The sequence below is a fragment of the Cebus imitator genome, unplaced genomic scaffold (assembly GCF_001604975.1).
Source record: "Cebus imitator isolate Cc_AM_T3 unplaced genomic scaffold, Cebus_imitator-1.0 Scaffold77, whole genome shotgun sequence".
Lineage (NCBI taxonomy): Eukaryota > Metazoa > Chordata > Mammalia > Primates > Cebidae > Cebus > Cebus imitator.
The window spans coordinates 872884-899703 of NW_016107392.1; the positions used below are offsets into that span (position 1 = coordinate 872884).

The following is a 26820-nucleotide window of genomic DNA, read 5'->3' on the forward strand; positions in this document are numbered from 1 at the left end:
TATGCAGCCATATAAAAGAATGAAATAGTGTCCTTTGCAGCAACATGGATGGAGCTGGAGGCCATTATCCTAAGCCAATTAATGTAGAAACAGATAACCAAATGCCACATATTCTCACTTGTAAGTGGGAGCTAAACACTGAGTACACATGGACACAGTGAAGGGAACAATAGATACTAAGCCTTCTTGAGAGTGAAGGGTGGGAGGAGGGTGAGCATTGGAAAACTACCTATTGTGTACTATGCTTATTACATAAGTGATTAAATAATCTGTACATCAAATGTGCACGACATGCAATTTACCCATGTAACAAACCTGCACATATATCCCTGAACCTAAAATAAAAGTTGGAAAAAAAAATCTCTTTACAACTTACGAGTCATATTGGATCCTACCTTTTTATCCATTCTGAAAGTCTCCTGTCTTATAACCACTGTATTTAGACCATTGGCTTTTAATGTGATTATTGAAATAGCTGAATTAATATCTACCATATTTGTTACTGTTTTCTATTCATTACCTTTGTTTTTTGTTATTTTGTCTTCCACTTGTTTTCTACCTCCTTTCATTTTAATGGAATATTTCGTATGATTCAGTTTTTTCCTATTTTAGTATATCAGTTATACTTCTTTTTTACCCTTGAATTTACAGGATATGTTTACAATTAATCTAATCCTCTTTCGAATGACACTATACCACTCACTTCTTTGGTAGTACAAGTATTTTATAACAGGGTATTCCCAATTCCTCTCTCTCATTCCGTATAACATTGCTGCTGTTCATTTCACTTATCAATAGGCTCTGAATGCATTGTTATTGTTTTGAACAAACCATTATCTGTTCAGTCAATTAAGAAAAATAAAATATTTTATTTTACCTTCATTTATTCCTTTTCTATTGCTTTTCCATTCTTTACATAGGCCAGAATTTCTGACCTATATACTTTTCTTCCTCTCTAAAGAATTTCTTTTAACATTAAAGAAAAAGCAGGTCTAGAGGTGACAAATTCCCACAATTTTGGTTGTCTGAAAATTTCCATTTCTCTTTCACTTTTGGAGGACAATTTCACTGGATACGGAATTATAGTCAATGGTTGTTATGGTCTGATGTTGCATCCCCCAAATTTCATACGTTGCCATCCTAACCACTAGTGTAATAGTATTAAAAGATAGGACCTTTGGGTGGTAATAGGTCATGAAGGTTAAGCCTTCATGAATGAATTAGTGCATTCATAAAAAGATACATGAGATGATCTCTCCCTGCCATGTGAGGATACAACAAGAGGGCCATCTGCAAACCAAGATGACTGCCCTTACCAGACACTGGATCTGTTGGCATCTCGATCTTGGACTTCCCAGCCTCAGAACTGAGATAAATTTCTGTTGTTTCATTAGCAGCCTAGTTTGTGGTATTTTGTTACAGCACCCTGAGCTGAGACACTGGTTCTTTAAACCCTTTAAATATTTCACTCCACTCTCTTTTTTCTTGCATGGTTTCTGAAGAGATATCTGACATAATTCTTATCCCTTGTAAGGGATACACCTTATCTATACATAAGGTGGTTTTTTTTTTTGGTTTTTTTTTGTTTTTTTGAGACGGAGTTTCACTCTTGTTACCCAGGCTAGAGTGCAGTGGCGCGATCTCGGCTCACCGCAACCTCCGCCTCCTGGGTTCAGGCAATTCTCCTGCCTCAGCCTCCTGAGTAGCTGGGATTATAGGCACGCACCACCATGCCCAGCTAATTTTTTGTATTTTTAGTAGAGACGGGGTTTCACCATGTTGACCAGGATGGTCTCGATCTCTTGACCTCGTGATCCACCCGCCTCGGCCTCCCAAAGTGCTGGGATTACAGGCTTGAGCCACCGCGCCCGGCCTTTTTGGTTTTTTTTTTTTCCCCTCTGGCAGCTTTTTTCAGTATTTTTTTCTTGGTCTTTGATTTTTTTGGTATTTAATCCTTCCTGGTATTCTGTGAGCTTTCTGGATCTGTGGTTAGTTGTCATTAATTTTGGGAAATTCTCAGTCACTATTACCTCAATGTTTCTTATGTTCCTTTTTTCTTTTACTTCTGGTATTCCCATTACACGTGTTACATCCCTTTTAAAATTGTCCTGCAGTTTTTGGATATTTTGGATTTTCATTCTTTTTTTCTTTGCAATTGAGTTTTGCTAGTTTCTGTTGACACTGTTTCAAGCATACTGATTCTTTCTTCAGTTGTGTCTAACCTGATGAGTAGTCCATCATTCATTCTGTTACAGTGTTTTTGATTTCGAGCATTTTTTTTGTTTTAGTTCTCATCTCTCTGCTTATATAACCCATCTGTTCTTTTATGTTGTCCACTTTTCCCATTAGAACTGTCAACATATTAATCATAGTTGTTTTAAATTTCTATGGAAATACATGGAAGGTTTGTCAGAGAAGGCAGCAGTTGAGTTGAATCTTAAAGAAATAGGAGCTGCCAGGTGGAGGAGATACTGGGCCAAGAGAATGAATGGCTTTTATGAGAGAGTGGCATACTCAGAAAATTGAAAGTATTATAGCAGAGTGAGGAAATGGACTGCCAATCCTCCTACTTTGGGTAAAGCATCTTATATTTGTATCAAATACAAGGAATGCAATTATGGATCAAGGCAAAATTGTTTAGGTGGTATCTCTGCATCCCTAAATCTTCCAGGAAACTGGCTTATCACCTTTTTTGGTCATCCACAAAGACAATAAATTCCAGAGTTTACAATTTCAAACTCTTAGACAACTGAAGATTCAAATGACATTTCGTTGAATTAAAAATAAATATTTTCCCAGAGTTTAGGCTTTTGTCCTGATCCATGTGGATAAGGGCCAACTGAATTTTGAGAACTCTTACTCTATCCTGAAGTCAGCTACAATAAATGCTATGATCCAGAACATTAACCTATTCTCCCAAGCTTGAGCACCCACCTGGCAGAGGGCATCCCCAAAGCAAATAGACTTCTGCTCTTGCCCAAGATAATCACTGAGGATGAGAATTTTAGATCAAAAGTTGAGGGACTCTCTGAGAACCAGGAGACTTGCCTCCAAAGCGCTATCTCATGTGTTCAGAAGATAGCTATTTTCCACTAGATGTTAAAGATTCCTGAGGAAATCTACAGTCATGGTCTTTTAAAACATAAAAGTTACTCTTTTAATAGTGCAGTGCGCTCTCCTTGAAAACTCGTTAGCTGGTAGAAATACTGTTGAGAGTAGATCACTCAACCCCAGATCTTCATTGTTCCACCCAGCTGTAATTAGGCTGTGGCCTGTATTTTTAGTATACCTCACCTACCTGACCCTCCTTCTGCTTAGCCTCATTTTCTAATGTATGCCAATGTTGACCCATGACTCGAGGCTGCTTGTTGCTGTTTTCTTACTTACCACATCCATCTTTACTCTTCTGCCTGACATACCTGCTCCTCTGTGTGTCCTTCACAAATCCCTCCCGGTGCTCACTGCCTTATGAATGACAAACCGAGGTGCTAGACTTACTCCAGTGTCCACATGAATAAATGGCTGGAGATGTAAACTCATTCGCTGTAAAGGAAACTGTGCCTCTTTACACCTTTGCCACATTTTGAGAAATAAAATGACTATTTTAAACCATAGTCTATGCATTTCGGTGCCATTTTGTGCCACACTTCTGCTTTGTGCAACTAGCAACTTTTAATATACAGTATTTCTTCTAATCATTGGAAGTGCACAACTTAACACTTTCTCTTATTCTGTAATCATTTTATTCATGTATGTTTTATCTGTACAATTATTTGATAATCTCCTAGTGGAGATAAATGGTTCCTAGCACACCAACGATATGACAGAAAATCAGGAAATGATGTTTGTTGATTGATTCATTAAAGTGTCTAGTAGGGAGGTTAAAATCAATGACATATTACATATCATCCCTGCCTTAGTCCTTAGGTGTCAAATTTTGGTGTCGAATGCATAAGTAGCTTTGGAAGAGATCAAAACTTCAGGGATATTTTTCCAAGTTGTTAAAAAATAAATATAAATATATGTTTAAAATTTTTTCCATATTTTCTCTGGATTTCTTTTTAAGTCTCTGAAAGAGGTCCCCCCTACAGAAAATGGGATATCTAAAATTTGTGGTTTATGCATATGCATGTGTAGGGGAGGGACAGGGAAAGGGGAAGGGGAGGGACAGGGAAAGGGGAAGGGGAGGGCTTTCCTTTTTTCTTTTTACTACCTAAGCATATGTTATCTTTCATTCACAGTTCTCAGAGCAGCATAAAGCTAGATTAACTCTCCCTTTGGAACTTCAGATGTAAGGTGGTTGTCCGTCATTCTTATTGGCCTGCTCATCCTTATTTTTAGTTAGATGGAGGGTTGTATGCTTAGAGCTTTGCTGGTTAGTTTCTTCAGCTTGAAGACTCTTATATTTTAGAACATTTGCATCCATTTCAAAGCTTGAAGAAGCAGTCTCCCACTTGCTGCTGAGAGGTTTTATGTCTTCATTCTTTATGGCCCAGATTTGAGAATGTTTATTCTTCTTGGGGACTTTGAGAGGTGATAAACTTTCAAATGACCTGTGGGGCTTAGACTGGACCCATTCTGAAGAGTTTGCCATAACATCCCCTTGGATTATAAAAGGTTGATTTCTGGGTGCTATCCAAGATGTGCTGTATTTCTTTATATTTTTGCAAGTAGCCGGATTTAGTCTAGAAAAGAAATGAAATATGTGAATTTTTGTCCATCCTGTACCTACTTTGTAGTCCTAGGTATATTGTCATAGTATAAATAATATTTTTTTTTTGGTAAGGTCATCCTCAAGACTTTTACCATCATTTATAAGTCTTCATCTCTGATTTTCTTTAGCACTACTCCAATCCTGTATTTCTAACTGCCTAGAGGATATATGTTTATTTGGATACCTACTCTGACCTCAGCCTTCCTAGTATAATAGTCACTCTGGGCCCCAGCTCCTTACCTATATCTCTAGTTGAAGTAGTTGGTCACTAAAAAGTAAAGTAGTTGTTTGCTCTAAAGATTTGTTGTGTTTATTCTATTAGAATAGATTCAGTATATATGCTATGAGTTTTCTTTTCTATAACCAGTAAAAAAATCAATGTTAGTCTGAGAGAGGGAAGTTTTCCTTGAGGGAGCTTTTGCAAATTAATAATTGCAGCCACTTAAAATCTCTTTTTTTTCAGCATTCTATTTTTAACCATAGAATATCAGCTATAGTTTAAATTAAACTTAAATTTTGAGATAACTATAGACTTACATGCATTTGGGAGAAGTAATACAGAGAGATCCCATGAACTCCCAGTTCCCCAAAATAGCTTGCAAAACCATAGAACAATATTGCAATCAGGATATTGACACTGATGTAGTCAAGATAGAGAACACTGCCCTTATGTTGCCCTCTTATAGTACCTGCTTCCCTCCTTCTCCATCCCCTCCTTAATTCCTGGCAATCATTATTAATCTATTATCAAGTTATATGATTTTGTTATTTAAAGAATGCTACATAAAGGAATCATACTGTATGTAACCTTCTGGGATCAACTTTTTGTTTTTTTTTACTCAGAGTAATTGTCTGGAGATTCATCCATATTTTGTATATCAGCAGTTCATTCTATTATAATTGCTGAGTCTGGGACATGAATGTACCATGGATTGCTTAATAAATCATTTATTCAAGGGCATCTAGATTATTTCCAGTTTATGACTATTACAAATAGTTATACACACAGGTTTTTTTGTGAGTTAATATTTGTACAAGATGTAAGTTTAAGGTTCATTTTTTTTAGCCTATGGATATCCAATTGTTCCAGCGCCATTTGTTGAAAGGCTCTTTTTTCTCTGTTAAATTGCTTTTGAATTCCCTATCAAAATCAGTGGAGCATATTTATGTTTCTTGGTTCTCGCCTCAGTTCCACTGATATATATGTTTATATATCCTCTAATACTATTGTCTTGATTACTCTAGCGATATAAAAGTTCTTGAAATCAGATAGACTGATCTCTCCCACTTATCCTTCTTTGTCGAAATTGTTTTTGCTATTTTAGTGCATCCACAGGTAAATTCTGGAATCATCTTGTCTGTATATACAAAAGATCTTGCTGGGATTTTGATAGGCATTGTGTTGAACTTGCATATTAATCTGGGAAGAACTGACATCTTTATTGAGGCTTCCAATTTATGAACATTCTATGTCTTTCCATTCTTTAGATATTTAAAAATTTCTCTTATTCATGTATACTTTTCACCATACAAACCCTGTACAACTAAGTACTTTATTTTTTTGAGATTTTAAACGGTATTATGTTTGAAATTTTGGTGTTCACATGTTCATTGCTTACACATAGAAATGCAATTAATTTTGTACACTTATCTTGTATTCGGAGGCCTAGCATAACTTGCTTATTAGTTAAAGGTTTTATGTGCATGTGTGTGTGTGTGTTGTGGTAAATTTATTAGGATTTTCTAAATAGAGAATAACATCTTTCACAAGTAGGGACCATTTTATTTCATTCTTTCTGATTTGTATGCTTTTTATTTTTTTATTGCCGTATTGCAGTGGCTAGAACTTCTAGCACAATGTTCAATAGAGTAGTGTATTAGTATATTCTAACACTGCTAATAAAGGTATACCTAATACTGGGTAATTTATAAAGAAAAGGGGTTTAATTAACTCACAGTTCCACATGGCTGGGAGTCCTCACAATCATGGTGGAAGGCAAAAGAGGAGCAAAGTCACATCTTACATGGTGGCAGGCAAGAGAGCTTGTGAAGAGGAACTCCCATTTATAAAACCATCAGATCTCATGAGACTTGTTCACTACCATGAGAACAGTATGGGGGAAACTGCCCCCAGGATTCAATTATCTCCACCTGGCCCTGGCCTTGACACATAGGGATTATTACAATTAAAGGGAGATTTGGGTGGGGACACAGCCAAACTATATCAAGTGGTAAAAGTGGACTTTATTAAGTTGAGTAAGTTCCCCTTTATTCCTTTTTTTTCCTTGAGATGGAGTCTTATTGTTGTCGCTCAGACTGGAGTGCAATGGTGCAATCTTGGCTCAGTGCAACCACTGCCACTTGGGTTCCAGCAATTTCTGCCTCAGCCTCCTGAGTAGCTGAGGTTACAGGTGCCCACCACCATGCCTGGCTAATTTTTGTGTTTTTACTAGAGATGGGGTTTCACCATGTTGGCCAGGCTGGTTTTGAACTCCTGACCTCAGGCGATCCACCTGCCTCAGCCTCCCAAAGTGCTGGATTTATAGGCATGAGCCACCACACCCAGCCTATTCCCATTTTTTTTCTGAGACATTTTATCATGGATGGGTATTGAATTCTGTCGAATACCAATTTGTGTGCCAATTAATAGTATCTTGTGATTTTTCTTCTTAAGCTTGGTAATATTAAGGATTTCATCAATTACTTTTTGAATATTAAACTAACCTTGAATTCCTGAAATAGACTTCACTTGGTCATGGTGTATAATTCTTTTTATTTAGAGCTGAATTATATTTGCTAATATTTTGTTAGATTTAGCTTTTTAAATTCTATATTTATGCACAATTTTATTGTGTCATTCCGTTTTTGTTTTGCCCTTGTCTGGTTTTGGTATCAGGCTAATAGTGGCCTTATAAAATGAACTGAAAATTCCTAGTTTCTGGAAGAAATTGTATAGAATTGGTATTAATTCTTCCTTAATTTATTGGTAAAATTCTCTAAAACCACCTAGGTCAGGTGATTTCTTTTTTGGGGTTTTAAAATTATGAAATCAGTTTCCTTATTAGTTACAGGGGTATTCAAATATTTTATTTCATATTGAATGAGTTGGGGTAGTTCATATTTTATTGAGGAAATCATCCATTTACTTTAAGTTGTCAAATTTGTATGTAGTTTTTTCTGGTATCTTTTTGATATACGCAGGATTTTTAATGATATCCCCTGTTTCATTCCTCATGTTAGTAATTTGTGTCTTTTTTCTTTATTTCTTTGTCAGTATTAATAGTAGTTTGTCAGTTTTATTGATCTTTTCAAACAACCAGTTGTTTCACTGATTTTCTGTGTCATTTTTCTGTCTTCAAGCTTATTAATTTCTGCTCTTATCTTTATTATCCTCTTTCTGCTTGCTTTGAGCTTATTTGCTCTTCTTTTTATAGGTCCCTGAGGTTGGAGTTTAGATTATTGATTTGAGATGTTTTCTCATTTTTTAGCATATGCAGTTAGCTCTATAAATTTCTGTATCAGTACTGCTTTAGCTATCTCTCACTTATTTTGATATATTATAGTGTCATTTCCATTAGTTTAAATATATATTTTTACATCCTTTGAGAATATAGTTTTTTAATTTTTTTTTTATTTCTTATTAAAAAAAAAAACCAAGATACATGTGCAGAACGTGAAGGTTTGTTACACAGGTATATATGTGCCATGGTGGTTTGCTGCATCTATTGACACGTCCTCTGTGTTCCCTCCCTTCACACCCCCCACCCCACTACAGGCCTTGGTGTGTGTTTTTCCTCTCTATGTGTCCACATGTTCTCGTTGTTCAACTCCCACTTATGAGTGAGAACATGTGGTGTTTGGTTTTCTGTTCCTATGTTAAGTTTGCTGAGGATGATGGCTTCCGGCTTCATCCATGTCCCTGGAAAAAACATGATCTCATTCGTTTTTATGACTGTGTAGTATTCCATGTGGTATATATGCCATGTTTTCTTTATCCAGTCTATCATTAATGGGCATTTGGGTTGGTTCCATGTCTTTGCTATTGTAAATAGTGCTGCAGTCAACATACGTGTGCATGTATCTTTATAGTAGAATGATTTATATTCCTTTGGTTATATACCCAATAAAGTCTAATAGTATTTCTTGTTCTAGATCCTTGAGGAATCACCATACTGTCTTCTACAATGGTTGAACTAATTTACACTCCCACTTACCGTGTAAAAGCATTCCTATTTCTCCACAGCCTTGCCAGCATCTGTTGTTTCTTGACTTTTTAATAATCGCCATTCTGACTGCTGTGAGATGGTATCTCATTGTGGTTTTGATTTACATTTCTCTGATGATCAGTGATGTTGAGGTTTTTTTTTTTTTTTCCATGTTTGTTGGCTGCATAAATTGTTTTCTTTTGAAAATTGTGTGTTCATAACCTTTGCCTACTTTTTGGTGGGATTGTTTTTTTTTTTTTTTTCTTGTAAATATATTTAAGTTCCTTGTAAATTCTGGATACTAGATCTTTGTCAGATGAGTAGATTCCAAAAATTTTCTCCCTTTCTGTCAGTTACCTGTTCTCTGATGCTAGCTTCTTTTGCTGTGCAGAAGCTCTTTAGTATAATTAGATCCCATTTGTCAATTTTGGCTTCTGTTACAATTGGTTTTGGTGTTTCAGTCATGAAGTCTTTGCCCATGCCTATATCCTGAATGGTATTGCCTAGGTTTTCTTCTAGAGATTTTATGGTTTTGGGTTTTAAATTTAAGTCTTTAAATCCATCTTGAGTTAATTTTTGTATAAGGTGTAAGGAAGGGGTTGGTTTCAGTTTTCTGCACATGGCTAGCCAGTTTTCCTAGTACGACTTATTGAATAGGACATCTTTTCCCCATCGCTTGTTTTTGCCAGGTTTGTCAAAGATCAGACAGTTGTAGATATGTTGTTATTTCTGAGGTCTTCATTCTGTTGCATTGGTCTATATATGTCTGTTTTGGTAACTGCAGCCTTGTAGTATAGTTTGAAGTCAGGTAGCCTGATGACTCCAGCTTTGTTCTTTCTGGTTAGGATTGTCTTGGCTATACAGGGTCTTCTTTGATTCCATATGAAATTTAAAGTAGTTTTTGTCTAATTCTATGAAGAATGTCAATGGTAGTTTGATGGGAATAGTGTTGTATCTATAAGTTACGTTGGGCAGCATGACCATTTTCATGATACTGATTCTTCCTATTTATGAGCATGGAATATTTTTCTACTTGTTTGTGCCCTCTCTTGTTTCCTTGAACAGTGGTTGGTAGTTCTCCTTGAAGAGGTCCTTCACATCCCATGTTAGCTATATTCATAGGTGTTTTATTCTCTTTGTAGGAATAATGAATGGGAGTTCATTCATGATTTAGCTATTTGCTTGTCTATATTGGTGTAAAGAATTCTAGTGATTTTTGCACATTGATTCTGTATTCTGAGACTGATGAAGTTACTTATCAGTTTAAGGAGTCTTTGGGCTTAGATGATGGGGTTTTCTAAATATAAAATCATGTCATCTGCAAACAGAGACAGTTGGACTCCCTCTCTTCCTATTTGAATACCCTTTATTTCTTTCTCTTGCCAGATTGCCCTGGCCAGAACTTCCAATACTGTGTTGAATGGGAGTGGTGAGAGAGGGCATCCTTGTCTTGTACTGGTTTTCAAAGGGAATGCTTCCAGCTTTTGCCCATTCAATATGATATTGGTTGTGGGTTTGTCATAAAGACCTCTTATTGTTTTGAGATGTATTCCATCAATACCTAGTTTATTGAGAGTTTTTAACATGAAGGTATGTTGAATTTTATTGAAGGCCTTTTCTGCATCTGTTGACATAATCATGTGGGTTTTGTCTTTGGTTCTGTTTATGTGATGGATTATGTTTATTGATTTGTTTATGTTGAACCAGCCTTGTATCCCAGGGATGAAGTCAATTTGATTGTGGTGGATAAGTTTTTCGATATGCTGCTGGATTTGGTTTGCCAGTATTTTATTGAGGATTTTTTGCGTCAATGTTCATCAAGTATATTGGTCTGAAGTTTTTTTTGTTGTGTCTCTTCCTGGTTTTCATATCAGGATGATGGTGACTTCATAAAATGAGTTAGGAAGGAGTCCTTCCTTTTCAGTTGTTTGGATTAGTTTCAGAAGGAATGATATCAGCTCTTTTTTGTACTTCTGGTAGAATTGGGCTATGAGTCCATCTGGTCTTGGGCCTTTTTTGCTTGGTAGGCTATTAATTATTGCCTTAATTTCAGAACTTGCTATTGGTCTATTCAGGGATTTGACTTCTTCCTGGTTTAATCTTGGGAGAGTATATGTGTCTGGGAATTTCTCCATTTCTTCCAGATTTTCTAGTTTATTTGCATTAGGTGCTTATAGTATTCTCTAATGGTAGTTTGTATTTCTGTGGGATCAATGGTGATATCCCTTTATCATTTTTTCGTTGTGTCTATTCGATTCTTTTCTCTTTTCTTCTTTATTAGTCTAGCCAACGGTCTATTTTGTTAATTTTTTCAAAACACCAGCTCCTGGATTCAGTGATTTTTTTTTGGAGAGTTTTTTGTGTGTCTATCTCCTTCAATTCTGCTCTCATCTTAGTTATTTCTTGTCTTCTGTTAGCTTTTGGATTTGTTTGCTCTTTTATCTCTAGCTCTTTTAATTGTGATGTTAGGGTGTCAATTTGAGATTTTTCTAGCTTTCTGATGTGGGCATTTAGTGTTATAAATTTTTCTTTTCAGCCCTGTATTCATTCTCCTGTCCTTCTGAAACTACAATAATGTGAATATTAGATCTTGTTTTATAGTCCTACAGGTCCCTGAGGCTCTATTTATTTTATTTTAAGCCTATTTTTCTCTGATGTTCAGGTTGGATAATTTCTATTATTCTGTCTCTCTCAATTCACTGATTCTTTCTTTTATTTGCACAATTATACTGTTGTGTTCAGCCATTAAGCTTTTAAAATTTCAGTTGTATTTTTTAATTCAAAAATTCCAGTTTGGTTCTTCTTAATATATATTTTTTCTCTCTCTGCTGAGGCTTTCTACTTTGTTTCTCTTGTTCTAAGTGTGTTTATAAATGTTTCTTTGAAGCATTTTTATTATGACTGCTTTAAAAATCTTTGTCAAAAAATTCTAACATCACTATCATCTCAGTGTTTGTGTCCACTAATTATCATTTTCTGTTTTAGATCCTCCTGGTTCTTGGCACAACAATTTATTTCTGATTAAAACATAGGCACTTTCATATTATGTTATGAGACTCTGGATTTTATGTAAACCCTCTGTTTTAGTTGGCTTTTTGTAACTCTGATCCAGCACAGGGAGTGGGAAGGTAGGACCTCATTACTGCAAGATGGAAGTGGAAGTCCAGGTTCCCCATCTGGACTTCATTGACACTACAGACAGGAGGCTTCTAATTGTTATTGGACAGATGTGGAGGTTCATCTCCATATGTAGCCTCCAATGAGACTGTGGTGGGGTCTAGGTGACAATTAGGACATGGCTTGACTTTTAGTCATTACTTTCATAAGAGATTCCTTATATATTACTACTTTAAATCTAGAAATGCACTCAATGAGGATTGGCCTGAGCATGAAGGTACAGACAAATAGTAAGGTATTAATTAAGACTTCTCTGGTTACAAATAACAGAAACAAATTCAAGCTAGCTTAATAAAAAAAGCATAAGGTAGGGTAGGGGAAGAATTATAAGAAACTACAAAGCTACTCATGGAAACAAAGGGAGAGGGAATTCAGCCAGGCTTCAGGAAAGGACTTGTACTAGAAAATGGAAAACTTCCAAGGCTTTTTATTCATCTGCATTCTCTGCTTTTCTCTTTTCCACAGGAAAGTTTTTACTTCCCTTAGCTCAAATTTGCACCCTGCAGCAGTTTCATGTACAAGACTGATCCACTATCTCTCATTCCAATTCCAAAGTATAGAGAAAGATAATCTGACTGGCAACCATGCCAGTGGGTAGAGGTCATATAATTACAAACGCAGCTTTTGGAAACTCTACCCTTGTGGATCAAGAGGCAGTCCACAGAGAAGGGCAAATTGTGCCTGGAGTGGATACCACCGAAAGTATCTGATATAGTATAGTGGAAATATTAAAAAGTAGGAAAGCAGCAAGCAAGGCCTTTCTTAACAGACGATCTCATTGCAAACTTCAACATTGGCAGGTTGATTTTTGTTGTTGTTGTTTTACAACTTAGTTCTTTATGGCTACCTTTTTCTGTTTTATATATCCTTTGTCTGACTGTATCAACACTCTCACATACTGTTCCCTATAGTAAGTGGTTCAGGGTAAAGTGAGAATAAGCAAAGAATGAGGAGATTACTCTTTGTTAAACCATCTTAGACATTGGTCTAAGTTAGGATTAAGGAGAAACTAGTTTATGTGATGTAAGAGTTTGCAGAATTATCACGTTGAAGGATATAACATCTGAATATAATCATAGGGCTGAAACTTAAATTGTATATTCTGTCCTTAAGCCAAAATGCGTAGGGTCTAGGTGGATTAATAGGTGAATTGTATGTAAACAAGATGATTTACATACCTTAAATTTCTCTCTGGTCAAACATGGGTCAGATTTCAAATATGGAGGAATAAATCCCATGCTTGGCATTTCATTTGGTAATGATGAAAATTCTTGAGAAAGATTATGCAAATCAAAATATAATTGGAGAGTTTTTTTTACTTCCAGGGAGATGAAGTAGGTGCATTTTCCCTATTCTTTGCACTAAAAATAACTACAAATCCCGGACATTACATATAAAATAAACATAAGACAACTCTGAAAGGTAGAAAGCAGGCAGACCACCTAGGGATTTCAAGAACCAAGGAACAACACAGTGTTGTCTCCTGGGTTTTCTTTTTGCCTCATATATCCAAGACTTGCAGCTGAGGAAGCCAGCAATCTGAAAACACAAATGGGCCCAGACACGTACACAAAAAGCTCTCGACAATAGCCTATACAGACAAACAACCAAGAAAGGGACAGCCTACTGATATGGAAAATGTTAGGCCATAACCACTGTGCTCCAGCCAAGCACCACAGATAAACAGTGCCCTCACTCCCACCCATGTAAGCAGAGGCAGAGTGAGGGGCTTATGCTTCCACTCTTATGAGGTATAATAAGGCATCTCAAACCTCTGCTAGGGTGGTGCCAAAGAAGGACAAGTAGAAGCCAAAATTTTGACCCCCCTCCCCCGGCCTATAAAGAGTCTCTCCCTTCCCACAGGGTGTCATTGGAAACCAAATGAGGAGCCTTGATTTCCACACTCAATAGACAGAAATGAAGCCTCTTCCTCTCCGCATTGGGCTGGTGTAAAAGAGTCAGGGTTTTTACAAATGCACAGTAGCAATGGCTCATAGCTTTCACACATTTTCTTATTAAAGTATTCATAAGTTTCCAGTTGATATGTTAGTACTCTTTGTATATTAAATATATTGGTCATGTTTTTCACTTATAAAGAGAAATGGCAAGGCATAATGATGAATTTCAGGAGGACTCTGGAGTCAGAATGTCTAGGTGGATTTGAATCCAGATTCTACTATGTATTGGCTAATGAGGTTTTGGATAAATTATTTAACCTTTTTGCACCTCAATTTTCTCATGTATAAAATGTAAAGTGTATACATATATAACTTTGAACAATGTGTAGCACATAGGAAATATATTATAAAAGCCTGTTGATAATATTAATATTGTATTTATTATTTTCAGCTTGTTACTGTCTTTACTTTTATTTATATGTGTTTCCTTTTGGCCTTAGAGGTGGTTCTGTTTTTTATCTTTAGAAGAAAACTGATCTCACTCTTTCTGCTTTCATCTGAGTATCAATAAACTGAAGTAGCTCAGATTAATTATTTTTAATTCTGGTTACCCCATAGGATTATAAGGTTTAAAACACCTGACAATTTTCAAGTCAGGCTATAATCATACTTTATGCATTTTTATTAATAGATTTAAATTAATGAGTAGTTTCATGCAAATGATCAATTAAATAAGGCCTGATATGTTACTCCTTTACTTATCAAGTGTTTTCTGACAGCTCTGGGTCTTTGTTCTTTGCCAAATGTGATGTAGCTGACATCATTTTCAAGAGCAGATATTTTTTTCTTAGGATAATGAATTAATAAGCCCTGCTTTCTTAAAAAGATGTGTTAAATAGCTAAGACTGATAAAATTGTATTGACTTACTGATGTTGGACTTGGAAGTTGGTTCTTGGATTGAATAGCTGATTTATCTGAGTGGTTTGCATGTTTTTAGTGCTATGCATGATGGGGAGCAAATACTGCAATATTTCTTGAGTTTGAGCTTTTCCTTTATCCTTGTAGATTCTTTTTTCATCATCTGTCCAATTTATGCCAGTCTTCTTGCCTTGGAAAGATATACATTCTTTTATTTTGCTTTTTAAGTTGTGGTGCAGATCTGGGGAGCAACCACAAAAATATGTACAGAGATATGAACTGTATTTATTAACAATCATTTATCAGGCATTATTGTATGTCAAGGATTTTATCTAAAATTCCTTGCCCATCTGAAGCTTGTACTTTAATGGCAGTGGGCAGAAAATAAAGAAACAAGTAAAACGTATATTATGTTAGATAATGATAAAGTTTACAGGATAAAGTGAAGCTGCAGAGGGGACTAGAGAATTCTTGAGGGGTTGATTTCTATTTTTAAAAAGATGTTAAGAGAAAGCCTCCTTATGAAGCTGACATCTCATGGAAGTTAAGAAGTGAATCAAGCAGGTTTCAGGAGAAAGAGAATTTGAAGCAAAGGCCCTTACTAAGGTAGGAGAATAGTCGTGTGTTCAAGAACACCAAGAATGCATCAGTGGCTGGAGTAGAATGAACAAAAGGGAAAGGTATAAGAGATGAGTTCAAGTAGGTAACTTGGGTTCAGGTCATGCAAGGCCTCATAGGCCTGTGGAAGGACTTCGATTTTTGCTGAATGTGAGATGGAGAATCACTGGAAGGCATTGAGCAGAGGAGTGTCAGCCTGAGATTTGTTTGGAAAAAATTTTGCTGGTTGCCAAGTTAAGAACAGGTTGAAGAGAGGCAAGAGTGAACAAGCAGGGAGATCTCTTGGAAGGCCGCAGAAACAATCCAGGAAAGAGGGTGGTAGCTTGGACCAGGTGGTGGAAATGGCTAGAAGGGTAAGAAGTAGGGTGGGGGTATTCTGGGCACATATGTGGATTTGCTAAAGAACTGGATGTGAGATGAGAGAATAAGAGGAATCAATGGTGGCTCCAAAGCTGCTAGTTTGAGGAAATGGCAGTATAGGGATGGGAAAGACTGGGAAGAGCATGTTAGAAATCCCTTCTTTATTAGATAATATGAAGGAATTATTGTTTTGTTAATGGAGACACTGGAATATAAAAACATTTTTAAAATGTTTATCCCACCCCATATTAGTTAGGATGGCTGCTGTCAAAAAAACCTCCAGAAACTAACAAGTGTTGGCAAGAATTTAGAAAAACTGGAACCGTCACACATTATTAATAAGGATGTAAAATGGTACAACCATTGTGGAAAGCAGTATGATGGTTCCTCAAAAATTAAAAATATGATTACCATATGACCCAGCAATTCCACTTCTGGTTATAGCCCCAAAAGAATTGAGAGCAGGGTCCCAAAGAGACATATATACATACATATTTATAGCAGCATTATTCATAATAGCCAAAAGTTGTAAGCAACTCAAGTGCTCATTGATGAATGGATTAATAAAATGAGGTATATTCATATAATGGAATGTTATTTAGCCTTAAAAAGGAAGGAAATACTGACAAATGCTACAATATTGATAAACCTTGAGAGCATTATATAAAATAAACCAGACACAAAAAGACAAATGCCCTATTTGTCATCCAAATATTTCACTCCACTTCCTAATTTGACTAGAATATTCCATTGACTAGAATAGATACAAAAGTAGAAGGATGGTTTCCAGGTGCTTGGGGGAGGGGAAAGTGAGAAGGCGCAGTTTAATAGGCATAAAGTTTAAATTTTAAAAGAGGAAAAGGAGTTCTGGAGATTGTACAACAATGTGACTGTATTTAACACTACTGACTGCACACTTAGAAATAGTTAAGATGGTAAATTTTATGAGTGTATTTTATCACAATTTAGAGACAACGTTCTTGGGAAGGGGTGGGGAACCCTGAGTAAAGCCTGAAGGAAGACTAGTAGTCAGATATTTTAAAAAGTGTCTTATAATTCATAATTATCGTGCCTAAATTGGTCTATAGATAGCATAAAAGAAAGTAGAATACTTTTAGAATAAAAGCAAGAAATACACTGTGCTTTGTTAATAAGTATTTATCTAGTAAGTGATATACTCTAAACTGTTTATAGGCAAAATAATATAATTTACAGAATTTATTTTAAAATAGTCTAGGGAAAAAGTGGTAAGAAAACAGATGAAACAAGAGTAGCAGGATGCTGATTAGGATGGGTGATGGGCATCAGTGGACTCATTCTTCTTTCTACTTTTGTTTATGTTTGAAATTTTCTACAATAAGTTTTTTGTAAATAAAGAAATTGTTCTTAAAAGAAAAATAAACAGATAAAGCATGCCTTATATTAAGTTAGATCTGAAAGATAATATATGATTGCAATATCTGGCAATACTGGCAAATGAAATGAACTTATTTACAGTTTCTTGATAGGCCATTCTTAAAGGACCATTCAATAAACATTCATTGAATGTAGGCCTGGTACGGTAGCTCATGCCTTTAATCCTAGCTCTTTGGGAGGCTGAGGCGGACAGATCACTTGAGGTCAGGAGTTTGAGACTAGCCTGGCCAACAGGGTGAAACTCTGTCTCTATTAAAAATACAAAAATTAGCTGGGCATGGTGGCAGGTGCGTGTAATCCCAGCTATTCAGGAGGCTGAGGCAGAGGAATTGTTTGAACCCAGGAGGCAGAGATTGCAGTGAGCTAAGATTGCATCACTGCACTCCAGCCTGGGTGACACAGCAAGACTCCATCTCAAAAAAGTAAAAATAAATACACATACATTCACTGAATACTTATATCTAGCACTGTTTTTGTTTGGTAAATATATGTGAAAAACACAGTCCCTGCCTTCAATATGTTACGAATCAGGACTAGAGAGCAAAAAGTGAAGTATCTATTAGAATATACTTCTATACAGATAAACCAGAACACTTACTACCTACATATACTTGTAGCCATACTTATAGATGGGGGAAAGGGTATTGGGTAAATGAATAAACACAAGTCAGCCAAGTAAAAAAAAGGAGAATGATCTAGGTTGTGGGACTAACATGGCGCATTCAGGAAATCACAAGTGTGGTGTAGAATAATTGGGATATCAGGTAGGTATGAAGACATGGTTCAAAACTAGAGACTTTGTTTGCAGTAACACTTTTGTGAGAGCTCCTCTGAGATGGGAATAATTCATGACTGACAGTGGCTAAATAAATGTGTTTTGAATGAAACAATTAGGGGGCCATTGAAGATTTTATGCAAGATAATCAATTTGCATTTTTGAAAGATCACACTGGCACCCAGGAAAACAGAATATTGAAGAAAAGTGAAACACAAGGTAGGGAGACAAATTAGGAGACTAATGCAGTTATTCAAAGGAGGCAAAATGATGGTTTGAATTAGCAGTAGCATTAGGATGAAGAGAGCAGATTCAAGAGAATCTTTAGAGGTAAATGGATATACCTTCATGTTATTAGATACAAAAATACAGAAGTATACAACATTAGGATAAGTCTTGGATTTATTACTTAATAACTGGATGATGGCAGTATACTGACTGAGACATGGAATGAGGAGAAAGAGATCAGCAGTGGATAAGTTGAATAGAAGCGTCTGTGGGGAAAAACAGATGGAGATACCCAGTAGGCAGAGGAATATAAAATTCAGGAGAGGGTTAGACTGAAGATTAAAAAAATATGATGGTTGTCAGTTGCTGGTTGAAGCTACAGGTAGTGATGAGAGTGCTCAAAAATAAAGTATGTGGTGAGAAAGACCAAAGGATGGACTACTGGAAAATAGCCCACTTAAAATTTAGGCAGAGGTGATGTCCTGCATGGTCTCCCCTTCACATATTTCATCACATGTTTCATGAACGGCTGGAGAAACAGGAGTAAAACAGGGAGAGAGTAGTGTCACAGATACGACACTCAGATAGTCATTGAGCTATTGTGGAATAGCTCACAACATGAATATTCCACAATAGCTCAATGAATCAAGGGAGAGAGTTTAAAGGCCCTGGGAATAATCAACAGTAAAGAAGTCAGCATGGCTTTGTAAATAACCATTTCATGGTATGGCAACAGTAGAAATCTTCTTAAGCAGTGGGTTGAGAAGTATACAAGTAAGGAAGTGAAGGTAATGAATGTTGGCTATATTTTGAGGAAGGTGAGAAAGAGGGCAGTAATTAGAGTTATGTCACTAAGGAAACATGGACAGGGGATCTAGAGCACTGCTGAATGAATTAACCTTAAACAGAGGGATATTTATTTCTTTGAAACAAGAAGGAAAGATGTTTGAGATGAGTTAACTTACTGATGGATCTCTGTTTTTTGTTTTTGTTTTGTATGTGTGTGAAGTAAGAAGTGAGGTTATCTGCTGAGGGTAAAGGGGATAAATTAGGTAGGAGAGAGAGAGGAAAAGATTTAGAATAGTTACTTTGGGGAATGGAAGAGATAGTTGATCAAGTATATGTATATGTAAATTGGGCAAACAAGAATGTATGTGCTATTTGGTAATGCGATTTTTCTCCAGGAGGGCTCTGTAATCTAAAATAGGGGCAGAGATGATAGTTTCATGTAGAATTACAGTTGTTCAGCATGGGCTTAGTCAAAGGATACAGAGGCAAAAGGAGTTTTAAGGACATTGTTAAGTGTTTGGGAGGCTGGCTAGGAGCTAGCATGTAACGTTCTCATGGAGAGAAACAGAAGGGGTGAGTAAATACAACACCTTCAATTGAAACATCCAGGTACACACATTGGGATTCATAAAGAAAATAACTTGACCCATGGAGAACAGAGAAAAGCAGGGCAGGACAACTGTTCACTCAGAAGTGACACGGAGCCAGGAGAGCCTCCCCTGCCCAAGGAAGGGGTGAATGAGTGAGTGACAATGGGGACCCACGCTTCTCCCACAGATCTTTGCAGCTCCCAGGTCAGGGGGTCCCCTCATGAATCCACTCCACCAGTTCCTTCAGTCTGACACACACAGTTATTAATACATGGAGTCTTGGCAGAACAGCCTCTCAGGCCCACACAGAGCCCCAGATTCAAAAGGCAAGTTCCTAGAGGCCTTCAAGAGACTTAGATTCCATACAATAATAGTGAGAGACTTCAACACTCCCCTGACAGTATTAGATCACCAAGGCAGAAAATTAACAAAGATATTCAGGACTCGAATTCAACATTGGACCAAACAGATCTGATAGACCTCTACATAACTCTTCACCCCAAACAGCAGAATATACATTCTTCTCATTGCCACATGGTACATACTCTAAAATTGACTACACAATCAGACATATAACAATCCTCAGAAAATGCAAAAGAGCTGAAGTCATAACCAACACACTTTTAGAACACAGCACAATAAAAATAGAAATCAAGATTTAAAAATTTGCTCAAAACCATGCAATTACATGGAAACGAAACAATATGCTCCTGAATTACTTGTGGATAAATAATGAAATTAAGTCAGAAATCAAGAAGCTCTTTTAAATTAATGAGAATAAAGATATAACACACCAGAATCTCTGGGACACAGCTATGGCAGTGTTAAGAGGAAAATTTTTACCACTAAATGCCCATATCAAAAAGTTAGGAAGATCTCAAATTAACAACATAACATCACAACTAAACTAACTAGAGAAGCAGGAACAAACCAACTTCAAATCTAGCAGAGGACATGAAACAACCCAAATCATGGCTGAACTGGAGGAGACTGAGACGTGAAAAAAATTTAAAGGATCACTTAATCCAGGAATTGGTTTTTTGAAAAAAGTCAGTAAGATAGATAGACTGCTAGCTAGACTAATAAAGAAGAAAAGACAGAAGAGCCAAAGAATCACAATGAGAAATGACAAAGAGGATGTTACTACTAATCCCACAGAAATACAAACAACGATGAGAGATTACTATGAACATCTCTATGCACACAAACTAGAAAACCTAGAAGAGAAGGATAAATTCCTGGATAGATAAACCCTCCAAAGACTGAACAGGAAGAAATAGAATCCCTGAACAGTTCAATAATGAGTTCTGAAATTCAATCAGTAATAAATAGCTTACCATCCAAATAAGTCACAGGAGAAGACAGATTCACAGCTGAATTCTCCCAGGTGTACAAAGAAGAGCCGGTACCGTTCCTACTAAAACTATTTCCAAAAGCTGAGGAGGAGGGACTCCTCCCCAACTCATTTTATGAGGCCACATCATCCTGATACTAAAACCTGGCAGAACCACAACAAAAAAAACTTCAGGCTAACCCGTGATGAACACTGATGCAAAAATCCTCAACAAAGTGCTTGTAAACCAAATCCGCAGCACATCAAAAAGCTAATCCACCACGATCAAGTGGACTTTATTCCTGGGATGCAAAGTTGGTTCAACATATGCACATCAATAAATGTGATTAATCACATAAACAGAACTAAAGACAAAACCACATGATTATCTCAATAGATGCAGAAAAGGTTTTTGATAAAATTCAACATCCCTCCATGTTAAAAACTCTCAATAAACTAGGTATTGAGGGAACATATCTAAAAAGATCTATGACATGCCCACAGCCAACATCACAGTGTGGACAAAAGCTAGAAGTGGACAAAATACTGGCACAAGAAAAGGATGCCCTCTCTCACCACTCCTATTCAACATAGTATTGGAAGTCCGGGCCAGATCAATCAGGCAAAAGAAAGAGCATCAAAATAGGAAAAGCGGAAGTCAGACTATGCCTGTTATTATTAAGTGATAAATAGCTTACCATCCAAATAAATCACAGGAGATTTATTTGGATGGTAAGCTATTTATTTCTGATTGAATTTCAGAGCTTATTATTGAACGGTTCAGGGATTCTATTTCTTCCTGGTTCAGTCTTTGGAGGGTATATCTATCCAGGAATTTATCCATCTCTTCTAAGTTTTCTAGTTTGTGTGCATAGAGATGTTCATAGTAGTCTCTGATCATTGTTTGTATTTCTGTGGGGTTGGTGATGACATCCCCTTTGTCATTTCTCATTGTGATTCTTTGGCTCTTCTGTCTTTTCCTTTTTATTAGTCTGGCTAGCAGCCTATCTATCTTACTGATTTTTTTTTTTTTCCAAAAAACCAACATGATTCTAGAAAACCTCGTAGTCTTGGCCCAAAAGCTCCTTCAGCTGATAAAAAACTTTAGGAAGTTTCAGGATACAAAATCAATGTACAAAAACCGCCAGCATTCCTGTATACCAACAACAGCCTAGGTGAGAGCCAAATCAGGAACACAATCCCATTCACAATCACCACAAAAAGAATAAAATACCAGGAATATTGCTAACCAGGGAGATGAAAGATCGTTACAATGAGAATTACAAACACTGCTCAAAGAAATCAGAAGTGACATAAACAAATGGAAAAATATTCCATGCTCATGGGTCAGAAGAATCTATATCATTAAAATGGTCATACTGTCCAAAGAAATTTACAGATTCAATCCTATTCCTACCAAACTACCAATGACATTCTTCACAGAACCAGAAAATGATTGTAAAATTCATATATAAACAAAAAAAGCCCAAATAGCAAAGGGAATCCTAAGCAAAAGGAACAAAGCTGAAGACATCACATTACTTGACATCAAACTATATTACAGGGCTACAGTAACCAAAACAGCATGGTACTGTACAAAAACTGACACAAAGATCAAGTCTGAAATCCAGCAGGGCAGTCAAATCTTAAAGCTCCAAAATGATCTCTTTTTACTCCATGTCTCACATCCAGGTCATGCTGATGCAAGAGATTGTTTCCCATGGTTTTTGGCAGCTCCACCCCTGTGGTTTTGCAGGGTACAGCCTCCCTTTTGGCTGCTTTCATGGGCTGGCAATGAGTGTCTGTGGCTTTTCCAGGCACATGGTGCAAGCTGTCAGTGGATCTACCATTCTGGGGTTTGAGGGACATTGGCCCTTTTCTCACAGCTCCACTAAGCAGTGCTCTAGTGGGGACTCTGTGTGGGGGCTCTGACCTCACATTTCCCTTCCACACTCTCCTGGCAGAGGCTTTTCATGAGCGCCCTGCCCCTGCAGCAAACTTCTACCTGGACATCCAGGTATTTTAATACATCCTCTAAAATCTTGCAGAGGTTCCCAAACCCTAATTCTTGAATTCTGTGTACTTGCAGTCTCAACACCATGTGAAAGCTGCCAAGGCTTGGGGCTTGCACTCTCTGAAGCCAAAGCCCAAGCTGTACGTTGGCCCTTTTTAGCCATGACTTAGCCAAGTCCCTAGGCTGTACACAGCAAGGAGGCCCTGGGCCTGGCCCATGAAACCATTTTTTCCTCCTAGGCCTCCAGGTCTGTTATGGAAGGGGCTGCTGAAAAGGTATCTGACATGCCTGGTGACATTTTCCCCATTGTCTTGGGGATTAACATTTGGCTCCTTGTTACTTATGCAAATTTCTCCAGCCAGCTTGAATTTCTCCTAAAAAAATTGGTTTTTCTTTTATATTGCATAGTCAGGCTGCACATTTTCTGAACCTTTAAGCTGTTTCCCTTTTAAAACGTAATGCTTTAACAGGACCCAAGTCACCTCTTGAATGCTTTGGTGCTTAGAAATTTCTTCCACCATATACCCTAAATCATCTCTCTCAAGTTCAAAGTTCCACAAATCTCTAGGGCAGGGGCAAAATGCCACCAGTCTCTTTGCTAAAACATAGCAAGAGTCACTTTTGCTCCAGTTCCCAACAAGTTCCTCATCTCCATCTGAGATGACCTCAGCCTAGATTTCATTGTCCATACCATTATCAGCATTTTGGTCAAAGCCATTAAACAAGTCTCCAGGAAGTTCCAAATTTTCCCACATTTTCCTATCTTCTGAGCCTTGCAAACTGCTTCAATCTCTGCCTGTTACCCAATTTTGGGTATCTTTACAGCAGTACCCCACTCTACCGGTACCAATTTACTGATTAGTCTGTTTTCATGCTGCTGATAAAGACATACCCTAGGCTAGGTAATTTATAAAGGAAAAGAGGTTTAATGGACTCACAGTTCCACATGGCTAGGGAGGCTCACAATCATGGCAAAAGGCAAAAGGTACGTCTTACATGGTGACAGGCAAGAGAGAATGAGAGTGAAGCAAAAGGGGAAACCCCTTATAAAACCATCAGATCTCAGGAGAGTTATTTACTATCATGAGTACAGTATGGGGGACACTGCCCCATGATTCAATTATCTCTCACCAGGTCCCTCCCACAATACATGGGAATTATGGGAGCTACAATTCAAGATGAGATTTGGGTGGGGACACAGCCAAACCATATCAATCATGATGGAATCAAGGTTGGGCCAATCTTTTCTGCCCTTTTATAGGGCACTTCAGTACAGAAATATCCCAAGACAGAAACTATGAACTACATTAGTCTTCAATTAGTTAAGGACCACTCTAAAGAGTGATGAAGTAACATTGTTTTCAATGGAAAACCCCATGTCTAGGAAGCAGAAGTTACCAGAATGTCTTTTTATTTTCTTGAGGGGTAGTGGTGAGGATGAAGGGCATCAATAACAGGAAGGTATTAGGAATATGACAATTAAGTTTTTTTCAAGGCTGTATTAAACAAAAATATTTTTCTTCTATATTCAACTCATATACAAATTAAATAAAGCAAGTATTTTTCAGAGACAGGACTAAAATTGCTATCAATCCTGTCTTTTTACAAAAGTAGTTCCCATAATCCATGTTTCATAGATATGTTAATATAATGAAAACCATCTTTGTATGTATGAAAATCCTAAACAATAAAAACCAATAACAGCTTTCTATTGGTATCCTTATCAGTCCAAGTAGAAGTTTGTTTGCTCACAGGAGACTTCAAGGATGTCACTTTGAAATGATTTCCATACAAATCAGTTTCCTTGGGGGAATTTTCTTCCTGGATTGGCCTCTCACTGATTTATAAAAAATATCCGTGTTGGTCTTTGCTATGACTCTGAGTCATACTTTGGGAGATGAAAAAAATTGGGTACTCTGATTTCATTGTCAACAGTAAACTACTCATGCAGGAATAATGTAATGCCATGTTATATTTGCATATTACACCTCAGAGTATGCAAAGTCTTTTAATATATTATCATACCTGGCGCTCTGATGCGTCTTGTGATGTAGGCAGGATGGCCAATGTTATTCCCATGTTACATAAGGGGAATCAGAGAGGTTAAGCTATTTCCTCAAGATCACATAACTAGTAAGGGGCAGAGGCGAGTCTAGCATTCACATCTTCTAACTAGTTTTTCTATTACCTTCTTTTGTCTTAATCTATTATTTGATTTCTTTCCATAGGACATGATAAATAATGTATTTTTAACAGTTAAGTCAGTTTAAAATAATTCTAAATCCAAGTAAAAGTAGGCCCGAGGGTGCTTTACATATTGGTCTCTTACCTAATTTTCTATATTTCTAGGGCAAGAGAGTCTAAATCTTTCATCAGAACACATTTTATTTAACAGAAACCAATTTCTTAGAAGACAGGCCAGGAAAGAAGAAAGGATATACCATGGTCCCCCTTTTATACACTCTAGTTGGTTCTCAAATACTTACCTATGGTTACCTATTCTACCATCCAGACAGTTGTTTATATTATTCCTAAGGAAGGGGCAACTTGCCAAGGGTGATAGAGATATAATAATTACTGGTTTAGACAAAACTACAAAGTTTGGCTGTTATCTTTGAATACCCATTATCTTCTTTCTCCCGTTTCTCCTATGACCAGTGCTCTACTTGCTACAACAGATAGTAAACATTTGATGATTCATTCTAAAGTGCTAAATATTTATCTTATACCAGCAGTGTTTCTTTTCAAAAAGAGAAACTCAGAGAATGCAATGCTAAATGCACAGAAATAAATATCGAACTAGATTTTAAGGCATCCATTGGGGTAGTCTGGGGATATTGAAATCATCTCAAATATGCTAAAACACATCTTGTGGGGCATTCTATATGAAACTGACCTAGTCACAGATACTGTGTAGAACATGAGGAGACATCTGATTAGCAATGGTTATCAAAAAAGTCACTTTTACCTATTGCTTTAATTCAAAATCAAAATCTTATAAGACAGAGGAAAAGGTGTAAGGTAATCAGGTAGAAGGAATCAAGTACAGTTCTCCTACCTCAAATATTTTTTTAGAAGCCAAGAAGGGGCTCGTTCAGGTATTTTCACTAAAAAAGAGAATATACCATAAAATATCTGAAGTTAGGTTTTAAAAATCAATAAAATTTAATTTTTAACTTTCTTGACAATTACTTCATCCATATATTTAATGGCTAGTTTAATTGGCCTATCTTCAATTAAACTACCATTGTTTCATTCAGACATACAAAATATATGCGTACATATTTCACCTGGAAACCTTTAAATTAAACTGTTTCAAGAGAACAGCAAACAATATAAATACTTAACCTATCTAATAAGTGTTAAACAATTCAAAACAATCTATGAAAGACAGTGACATGTACATTAAAGTGACCAACTTTTTTAGAGAGCCAATCTAGGACACAGATATGTCAGACCAAAAAGTAGTCTAATATATAATATATTCACATGTTACTTTAAAATAAAATTTGAAAATAACATTTTTATTATCCTGTATTATTTGCTCTGCTGTTACCTACAGGCGATTATTTAGGCAAAACAACAACAGGACTAGTTAATAGTGGCAATTAGCAGTAATAGTAGAACAGATTAATAGTATGTGTAAGTAATATTTAAAAATGTTTCTCTCCTCTGATACAGATTTTAACTCTTTAGTGGATATTTAAGTTTTATAGATCATATTATTACTGTATATTCGTGGGTTATAGATAAGACCTTTTATTTTTTTTATTTTTTTTTTTTT

The 26820-nt window shown here is 36.6% G+C and overlaps 1 protein-coding gene across 5 annotated transcripts in view; it reads right to left on the reverse strand.

Annotated features, from left to right (window-relative positions):
* Positions 1-3726: 3726 nt before the first annotated feature.
* The window catches only part of AGBL3 (ATP/GTP binding protein like 3), a 131409-nt gene continuing 108315 nt past the window's right edge, over positions 3727-26820 (reverse strand). For 3 of the 5 annotated variants that reach the window (XM_037739972.1, XM_037739970.1, XM_037739971.1), the window contains one exon: positions 3727-4685. In XM_037739972.1, coding sequence (XP_037595900.1) covers positions 4563-4685 — 123 coding nt within the window. In that variant the 3' untranslated portion in view covers positions 3727-4562. Of the gene's footprint in view, positions 4686-14922; positions 15155-26820 lie in introns of all 5 variants that reach the window. The other 2 variants (XM_037739969.1, XM_037739968.1) reach the window with 1 other exon arrangement.